The sequence below is a fragment of the Anabrus simplex genome, chromosome X, assembly GCF_040414725.1.
Source record: "Anabrus simplex isolate iqAnaSimp1 chromosome X, ASM4041472v1, whole genome shotgun sequence".
NCBI lineage: Eukaryota > Metazoa > Arthropoda > Insecta > Orthoptera > Tettigoniidae > Anabrus > Anabrus simplex.
This window is the reverse complement of record NC_090279.1, coordinates 142,966,218-142,976,889: the sequence shown is the minus strand read 5'-3', so window position 1 is coordinate 142,976,889 and position 10,672 is coordinate 142,966,218. Positions and strand designations below refer to the sequence as shown.

Below are 10,672 nucleotides of genomic sequence, written 5' to 3'. Positions count from 1 at the left end.
GTGAGAAACCAAAACCTGTTGTTTTCTTGGATGAGACTTGGATTTTTATGAATGGTGAATATATATGTTATATATTACATTTTATATTTAAAAAATCTTGGAATAATTTATCTTCATCAGGTGTCTTTGGTTTCAATTGTGCATTTGTCTTTCAGGGTCACCCACATACTCCTGGAATAAACCACACAAATCTGGACATGATGTTCAAGGAGTAATTCGTCGACCTGTGTCTGAGGGAGGAAGACTGGTTATTGTTCATGCTGGAACGAAGGATGGCTTTGTACCTGGTATGTTCTTAATTTATTTTACTTCATTTTATTGTAGTGAGGTGATCTCTCTTTACATAGTTATGAGGGTATTTAGGGTTTGTAGTACGGATGCAGGGGGGGGCACATAAGTCTCTGATAAGACCCCAACTTAAGTACAGTTCCTGTGTATGAGACCCTCACTGGGATTACTTGGTTTGAGAATTGGAAAAGTTCAAAAGACAGAAGCACGATTTGTTGTGGGTGATTTCTGACAAAAGAGTAGCGTTACAAAAATTTTGTCGGGTTTGGGCTGGGAAGACTTGGGTGAAAGGAGACAAGTTGCTGGACTAAGTGGTATATTCCGAGCTGTCGGTGGATAGGTGGTGTGGAATGACATTGGTAGACGAATACGTTTCAGTGGTATTTTAAAAGTAGGTAAGATCACAGTACAGTGCTAAAGTTGATGAAAAGTGGGGCAAATATTTGTTTTTTTTTAAGAAGGGAGTTAGGGATTGGAATAATTTACCAAGGGAGATGTTCAATAAATTTCCAAATTCTTTGCAATTATTGAAGAAAATACTAGGCCTATCCCTGAAACTACATCTTCTGTCCTAAGTGCAGATCAGTGGTGACTGATTGATTGAAATTGACTGGCACTAGGTCGGAAGTGGCATTATAACTTACCGCTCATTGAGCTCTGTACGTGGTTTTTGATTTTGACTTCTCCACTGTTATTAAAAAGACTTGCAGGTATTCACTTTAGGCCAATGATTAACCTTAGAGAGGTATTTCAATCAAAACTTACTCAGTGTATTTTCATATAATATTACTGGATATTTGTATCAGTAAATTACTTGTATTGTAGGCCTATTTATTATGTTTATTCTGCATTCGACAATCTCCACCTGAATCAGTGCTTGATACCTGACTGTTGAACACCTTCCAAGCTTCTTATTTCTTACTGCCTGATATAGGTTCAGTGTTCGCAGCAATTACATTTGTTCTAAGGTATTGAAATGGGTGTTTATACTTATATCTTTTATGCAAGTCATCGTGGACTTCTAATCCAGATATAGGCCTACTAATGGAGATACATTCATGAGAGATGTTACGATAAAGTAGTGTAAGTAGTAATTAATTGACTTCATCATCAGGTGACTTTGCTACACAGTAGTTGGTTTTACTTAAAATCAGACAGCTTTTTGTATCATTCAACAGAAATCACATTTTTTATTAATAGGCCTATACTTTTTTTAGAACAAATAACTTCATACTAAAACTTAAAATTCTTACAGGTGCTGATTTGATATTTGCTACAAACTTGAAGAGAAATCAGGATTACCATGGTGCTATGAACAGCGAGAAATTTCAGATGTGGGTGAAGACGCAATTAATCGTAGGATTAAGAAATATAGGACCCTGTGTTATTGTAATGGATAATGCACCATATCACTGTAAGCTTGTTGAGCATCAACCAACAACGAAATGGAGGAAGGATCAATTAGTGGTAATTATACTTAATTGAATATTTCCTTCTACTGAATGATGTTTAATGATGTTACAGAAATTAATTTTTATTTTTCCTTTAATTTACAGTCATGGTTAAGGCAGAATGGAGTTTCTCCACCAGAAAATGCCACAAAAGATGAGCTGCAAAGGTTGTGTAATATGAATCGAAGTCACTTAAAGAGGTACAGAAGCACGTAAACATAAGTTTAGATAATGTTGTTTACACTCGTGTATTTGACTTTCATGTATGCATAACAATATTTCTCTGTTTCTTTAAAACCAGGTACATTGTTGACGAGATGCTGCACAGTGAAGGCCATACTGTCTTACGACTTCCTCCATACCACTCATTTTTCAATGCCATCGAATTTGTATGGTCTGTGGCAAAACAGTATTATAACAAAACAGTGGCTTCAAGACCTGGTCACGGATTGGACAGAGCTACAGCTGTGTGGAAAGAATCTCTTGATCAGGTAGGCCAAGTGGAAATGTTATTTATTGGATATATGCAAGTGGAGTTTATAATATACTTGTCAGGTTGTGATACTTCAATATATCCTATAGGCGACAGCAGAGATGTGGAGAAATGAAGTAAAACACACTGAGAAGAAGATTGTCGAGTTCTACAATAATGAGGTGAGAGGTCTTCCTGAAGTGGAGGAACTAGTCATTCATCATGGAAGCAGTGAATCGGAGGAGGAAGATGAAGATGAAGAAGAAGAAGAAGAAAGAAGAGAAGCCGAGGAGTTAGCTGTACCATTGTAAGAGCCATTCCATGAGATTAAGAATGTTATAACTTTGCTGGGAAATAATACATTTCTGATTGCCCCGTCCTTTCTGATATAACGAAGTTACATTTCAAAATTGTGGGAATTGTGTATCTACAAGTTACAGGGCGGTATAGATGTGCAGGTGGGGATCAGTGTCCAATCGGAGTGGAATTATCTAGAACTGCTGTGGCGCAATGTGATGAGGAGCGGGCTAGGGGGGGAGAGAGAGAGGGAGACAGCACTCTGTCACCAATACACGATGTAAACATTGTACGCCTGTTAAAATACTGACATAACTTAAATTTTATACACTATCTAATGGTTTTCCACAGTTCTCTGAAAGTCACAACTCACGTATACTGTATATATATAGAGAGAATTACATATAGAAATACCTGTGTACACAATAAGTAGCCCACATATTAAATATAAATCAATTTGCTTTATGTCGCACCAACACAGATAGGTCTTATGGCGACAAAGAGGATAGAAGAGATAGGAAAGGGCTAGAAGTGGGAAGGAAGCGGCCGTGGTCTTAATTAAGGTACAGCACAAGCATGTGTCTGGTGTGAAAATGGGAAACCACCGAAAACCATTTTAACGGCTGCCGACGGTAGGATTTGAACCCACCATTCCCCGAATGCAAGCTCATAGCTACGCGACCCTAAACGCACGGCCAGCTAACTCGGTCATCTTTGAAAATGTCTTTTTCTATCAGCAGAGGCTTTTTTAAAATCGTCATATTTTGTATAGGCTACAGGAGATGTACAGTAGCCCACTGGTTTTCTGATTAAACATCATTTATTTAATCTATTGCATCAGTCTACTTACATACTCACTGTCCACGTACATCGGTAACCTCGTGATTCGATTATTGAAGTATTGTGCAATGATGCGACATACAAACTAAGAGAATACCGAGTGGTTCTTCCAAATATAAAACAGACAATTTCGAGTGGTCATGAGCATGACTCATAGTCATAGGGTAGGCTAAATAATAATGTTATTGGCTTTATGTCCCACTATCAACTTTTAGGTTTTTTTTGAGACGTCGAGGTGCTGGAATTTAGTCCTGCAGGAGCTCTTTTATGTGTCAGTAAATCTACTGACATGAGGCTGAGCACCTTCAAATACCACCGCACTGAGCTCGGCCCTGCCAAGTTGGGTTCAGAAGGCCAGCGCCTCGACCGTTTGAGCCACTCAGCCAGGTGTGGAGGCTAGAGAGCTGAGTTTAAGTAATTGTCGAACGTCAACTACTTATAAAGATACTGATTGATTAAACTAATACAGTAATTAGAATAACCTAATTGACTACCTACTTACAACCTAGGTACTTTGGAATTGTGTTCTATCTTTTTAACACTGCAAATAAATCCATGTATTGTTTAAAACTCCCTGTAAGAAGAGGACAGTGGATGCGAATAGGTATTATTTTCAAATGAGCTGAGCTCGAGAGTCCATTATAGCATACGATTTTTTCAGTGTACCATGACTCTGTATGTATTGCTTCAGAGGAAGTTCGGCTCCCCGCCAATGTCCAGTGTACCGATAATGAACCATGTGTGTGTTGTGTCTCACTGATCCATGACTGCGTACGATTCTTTCAGTGTGCCATGATTCACTGTGGCTCACTGCAGCGAAAGCTCGACTCCCCGCCAGTGTCCAGTGTGCCTATAAGGAGCCGTGTGTGTCGTGTGGCTCACTGAGCCGTGATTGTGCATGATTTGTGTGCCATGAGCTTGCCGTTCCTGTGAATCGATTCACTCGGACACTGAATGAATCGATACACTGCTTCGAATCAAGCACTCAGTAGCCTACACTAGTAGAGGTACATAGTACATTACCATTAAGATAGATAGCATTGCAAAGTAATTTGTCTTTACCATAATAACAATAATAATAATAATAATAATAATAATAATCGTATGGCCTCAGCTACCATGTGCAGACATTTCAAGTTGACGCCATCTGGTTGTCTGCTCGTCAATTTTGACGTTCCGTTATACTCTAGGCCCACTAGATGGCAGACCGAGTAAACCGAAACTCTCTTGGGCGTCTGTGGCTGAGATTTAATGAATTTTGTCGGGTAAACACCAAATGCGTCACCAGAGATCTTTTACATGCCGACATCGTACGACATGAAGTGTCGAATGGACTTTTTTCTGCCCTTCAAAAATCCGACTACCTCTGCCGGGTTTGAACCCGCTATATTGGGATTCGGAGGCCGTCACTCTACCACTGATCCACAGAGGCAGCTGTCTTTACCATGAAATACATCGTCGTCGTACATGACTGAATTACTATCAATATATCTTAGAGAAACTGTAATGTACATGAAACCGAAATTGAGTTAATTTCCACGATACATTCTTCCTATATAAAGGAGACCATGTAGCTTATCCACCTTCATTTCAGCCACATAAATATTCAGCAAAAATTGCAAAATCACATTAAAGGACAAATACAATTTTTTAAGTAGAAATAGTCTGGAACATAGATTAGTGAGGTTGGACATCCTGCGCGTCATCATTCAGGAGTCGCTGTTGAACATACTGTACTTGTCAAAACTAGTAAGTTTCTATTTTACACAATAATAGTGAAATGTTGATGAAGACGACATACACCCAGCCCCCGTGCCAGAGAAATTAACCAACGGTGGTTCAAATTCCCCACCCTGTCGAGAATCAAACCCACACCCTGTGACCAAAGGCCAGCACGCTAACCATTTAGCCATGGGGCCAGACAATAATAGTGAAAAAGCATGTTCACTGCAGCTATTGTTGACAGGATATTTCTTCTCTTTAAAGAACAATGAGTACCACGAATTAATATCCTGTTTTGTTGATTCCTGTAAACTTTGTATGTACGGTTTTGGTTCGCCAGTTCCTAGCGTATCTACTGAATGAAAACTTTGTAGACCAATGGATTCAGTTTTATGTTTATTGCCTTCAGTCGTCACGACAGTTTTTTCAATGACAACAGTCGCTCAATTACAAATCCTGTCAAACCTAACCTAACCCTGCGACAATCAGTGGTTTTCGATGGATCACTACCTAACCGGTCATTATAATTTGTTTTCGGTGGATCACAACCAAACCTGTCCCTATCAGTGGTTTTCGGAAGAATACAGTGGTTTTGTCACAAGTCAATACAGACTCTTGAATCAATGTGTGAAAATGGGAAAGTGTAGAAAACCCTCTTCAGGAATGCCAATCTCTAAGTCCATAGTCTTTTCAGCGTTGTCACACAGCTGAAATTCACTTTAGAAGTAATTGTAAAAAGTCGTATATAGGCTCTACAGATACATAGTACATTACCAATTCCATCTCGATTGCTATGATACGCACACTGCATAGCGGTTTTGCTCTATAGATAAATCATATTATAGTGAAAAAAAAGTTGTTTAAAAAAAAAATCTGTCTGGCATGAAGGTCCAGAAGGAAAATACTTTCATTGAATTCTTATTTATGTGCTCACCACCCTAGTAGGTTTAAATAAACCTTATAAATACGTTGTAAGACCCATTCTCGAATATGGATCTGCATGTTGGTTTAATAAATTCCCTAGAGAAAGTTCAAAGAAGAGCGATGCGTTTCGTAACTGGGAATAGAAGGAATACCATTAATTGGGAAAGTCTTGAATCTAGAAGAACTAGAGCTCGCCTGTGTGGTCTTTATAAGAGCTATACGGGAAGGGCTGCTTGGAGTTGTATTAGGAATAGGTTATAACCTCCCTCATTGTATCACTATTTGCAGCGATAGCCAGGAAGCGTTAAAAGCACTATGTGCAGTTAAAACAACATCAAAAATTGTATGGGAATGCCAAAGGATGTTAGATCAGCTGTGTGAATTTAGCTCAGTTACCCTATTACGGGTCCCTGGGCACACAGGTATCAGTGGAAATGAAGAAGCTGACAAACTAGCGAAACAAGGCTCAAAAGGTCCTTTTATAGGACCAGAGCCCTTCCTGGGAGTGTCACTCCGAAGCGTGAAACTGGTAATATCCCAGTGGACAAACCAGTCTCACTTAAGACATTTGGAAGAGGTTAACTATAGCAAGGCAGGCACGTGAACTTATCAAAGGGCCTAGCCAAAGTTATAAAAAGGTCCTGATAAATTTGAATAGGACCAGAATGCGAATGGTAGTTGGACTGTTGACAGGCCACAATACCTTACAGAGACACCTACACATCATGAAAATCAGTCAGGATCCGATGTGTAGAAGATGCGGTAGGGAGGAGGAGACCTCCGCGCATGTGTTATGTCAGTGTGAGGCTCTTGCAAGCACTAGACATCGATACCTTGGCTCACATTTCGTGAGCCTGGAAGACATCAGGAATGCCAACATCCGGGCACTGGTATCCTTTATAGGAGCACTAGGTCTGGACTAGGCAAACCCGTTTAAGGGACACAAAGGGTCTTCACAGACCTACGTGTGGAGCCCTGCGAAGGCAGGGTTCACCCATTCTTTATCTATCTATCTATCTAACCTCCCTCATACTTATCGAGAAATTATCATAAGCATAAAATTAGGGCCAGAAACCAGCATACGGATGTATTGGAAATAATTAAATTGTGTATGAAACTGTACATGATGCTGGATTTAGAATGACTAGTAGTATTTCTTGTAATATTTTTTTCCATGGAATTCCTTTTTGTACTTGAGTTGTTGTAGTTGTTGGGTAGTATGATTTAACTTTATTATCACTTGTAGTGTTAAGCTAGTAGTAAGTTCAATCTATAGTATTGTAATTTGTAGTGTTAAGTACTGGAAATACTTAAGTTGTGTGTGAATATGTATATAATGACACTGGATTTAGAAAGTTTAATTAGTAGTATTTCTTGCTTGTTGTAATGTTGTTGTTGTTGTTGTTGTAGGGTAATTACGGTTTAACTTCACTTTATTATCACTTATAATGTTAAGCTAGTAGTAAGGTCAACCTATAATATTGTAAGCCAAATTGTTAAGCACTGTAAATACTTAAGTTGTGTGTGAATTTGTATATGATGTTGCTCGATTTAGAATATTAAACTAGCAGTAATTCTTGTTATATTTTCCTTCCATATATCTGCTTCTTGTACTCTTGTTGTTTGTTTGTTTGTTTGTTTCTTTGTTGTAGTTGGGTAATTATGTTAACTTTATTATCACATTACTGTAAGTGACCGTTGCCACCGGGGTATTTCCCATTTGCAATTTATTAATAATAATAATAATAATAATGAGTGACAGAGGTTTAACGTAATTTGGAAGGAATGTTTTGCGTATGATAAATGAGTACCAGTTAACTATTGGGGGCAAAGGCGGTCATGCGTTGAGCTAACCACTCCACCCCACCCCACCAAGTGCCAACGTCATGGATAGTGGAAGCCTTCACCTTCCCCCTTTCCAATGGCTTTCATGGTTTGTACGGAGATGACTTTGCTTTTTGCTTTTTAAATATTAGTATTCATGTTTATTTTGTTTATTCATACCCCTGCTTTGTAATTCAGTGACCATGGAATGGCTCTAAATGTTGTAAATTATATTTATATTTACTTGTATTTATTTCCTTTTTCCTTATTGCACACGTTTGTTGTTGTTATTGTTATTACTACTACATATCGCTTAACATGTAAATAAACTAATATTTAATGCAGTAAATAATGCTTATCTCTTCGGATTCATTTCTTCGTTGCGTATTCGTTTTGCTATGACAACATGACTTCTTTATGATATAAATAAATATAAAATAAAAGTATTTCTTCCCAAACATATTTGTTATACGTGCACCAATCAGAGAACCAACTAGGGAAGTACCTCTTACTAAGGTGCATAATGTTTTTGCATACATGTATAATTGAAGAATTGAAGATCCATATACAGGTAAGTGGGTCGCCCATGTGGTAGGCCTATTACGCGTCATAGGAAACTGAGTGAACTGGCTGTGCAGTTTGATCACATTGCTGTTAGCTTGGTTTCAGGAGATGGTGATGTATTCGAACCCCACAGTTGGCAGGTCTGAAGTTTTTTTTTGCCCGTCATTTTCATTTCAGGCTAGTGCTGTGTCTGTACGCTTATTTACATCTTAAATCCTAGCCCTCTTTCCTATCCAATTCTTGCATCACAACCTGTCTTCATGTGATTTAAGCCAATATATATGTAAAAATCTGGTAATGTTGTAAGCTTGAGATACACCAACTTGTAAGCTGAAAATATGTTTAAAATGCCAAATGCCGAAAACCGTAAAAGTTCTTAGTGGGATGTAAAGCTGTTAGCATTATTATTAAAAGGAAGGACATATGTCTTATGTGGTAAGTCCTTGAACTTGCAGAAACCGCAATGAATTATTCAATCTATATTCCCTCCCCCCTTTCTTTAAGAATGCAGTTATAGTAATGCATACATCAGAATCAGAATAAAGGCAGGAAATGTTTAACATTATTTTAAGCGAGTGAAGGAGAGAATGTATGACTAGCTCATGTTGGCGGATTCGAGTTCGGCGGTATTTGAAAGTGCTCAAATACTCCAGCCTCATGTATAGATCTACTGGTACATAAAGAACTCTTGCGGGACGAAATACTGGCACCTCGGTGTATGTGAAAACGATAGAAGTAGATAGTAGAACTAATATTCAATTGTGCAGTGAGCTTGAAGCTGACCTAATTTCCGTTCACGTAGCTTGGCACATTAGTATTCCTATATGTTTCCTGATAACCGTGAAGATATAACCAGCCTGCAGGCTGAAAATATGCCCAATCTCTCTCCTTAGGCTACGGGTTACCGGTATTGAAGAGAGAAGGAAATGTTCGCGCAAAAGAAAGGGAAGTCATTGGACTTTCGAAAATCACACTGCAAAGACTTATTAAACAAATTGCATCGTTTAACACGCCCCTATTTTCAAGAATATGGTTATAGTACGCCTACTGCATATCAAAATAAAGACAGATATATGTAACATTAATTTGAGTGAGAAAGGGTGTTTATTTCCTAAATTTCTCATTGAGCGTGGAAACCGACTTAATTATGAATATCTTGATTTATTTCATCTTAACTTTTATCATTTACTAGGGTAGGGAAACATTTATTATCGGTGTTTACATTGAGGTTAGTTTGTTTGGTTATGTCTGGTGATTTTAATATGTAACCAGGCAGGTTGGCAGCAGTGATCAGCCATTACAAAATAGAGAAAAGAAGAGCATCGGGCGGCGATATTTACTTTCTGGGGTATTTCGTTACGTGGCTATTACTATAGCTTGGGTCAAGTATGTTAGTTTTAATACTTGACACTCGAATGTTCAGTGCCACGCACTAGAGACTACAAGGAAAATATTAACATGTTAACAGCATAGCCACTTGCACATCGTGTTGCTAATAAAAATAGAGCCAGTTTATGAAATCAATTGTAATATAGAAGTATATACTTTATTCTTGGATTTTGGCATGTATGCAGTTTTTTCGAGCAATTTATTGATAGCACGTGTAGAGTATGTATTGCGATAGCCGCAGAAAGATATTTAGGTTGCCCAGCATGAACACAGAACTAAGCGCGAAGTAAAACAATGTTGTATTTGGTTTTCTGGGATGGTGGTATATAGTGAATTCTTGTAATATTCCCCTTGGATTATAAGTGAAGGTTTCGCGAGTTCTGTGGTATTATTGATGAATATAACGCGTGTTATACGTCGTGACGAATATTTTCCCTCGTTTGTCATTGATGCACGTACACTCAGAAAACGAATGAAACTACCTCGCATAAAACTTCGGTGACGGTAAAATACCAGTTCAATTTTAATGAATCAGTTTAGATTAGGCTTTTAAGTTAAAAACAAATAGTCCCAGTGTATTTTTGTGAAAACCATGACTGTACGGTACAATCACGAAGCATCGCCGGGTGAAACGTCCGACTCGTTGGCTGAATGGTCAGCGTACTGGCCTTCAATTCAGAGGGTCCCGGGTTCGATTCCCGGCCGGGTCGGGGATTTTAACCTTCATTGGTTAATTCCAGTGGCTCGGGGGCTGGGTGTTTGTGCTGTCCCAAACATCCCTGCAAGTCACATATAACACTATCCTCCACCACAATAATACGCAGTTAACAACACATGGCAGATGCCGCCCACCCTCATCCGAGGGTCTGCCTTGCAAGGGCTGCACTCGGCTAGAAATAGC

General features: G+C 38.7%; 1 protein-coding gene across 1 annotated transcript; it reads left to right on the top strand.

Moving 5' to 3' along the window:
* Positions 1–2,052: 2,052 nt before the first annotated feature.
* Positions 2,053–2,793, top strand: LOC137503191 (uncharacterized). Its single transcript, XM_068230701.1, has 2 exons — positions 2,053–2,230; positions 2,322–2,793. The coding sequence occupies exons 1-2, from the start codon at positions 2,057–2,059 to the stop codon at positions 2,520–2,522; spliced, it is 375 nt and encodes a 124-aa protein (XP_068086802.1). The 5' UTR covers positions 2,053–2,056; the 3' UTR covers positions 2,523–2,793.
* The last annotated feature ends 7,879 nt before the right edge of the window (positions 2,794–10,672 follow it).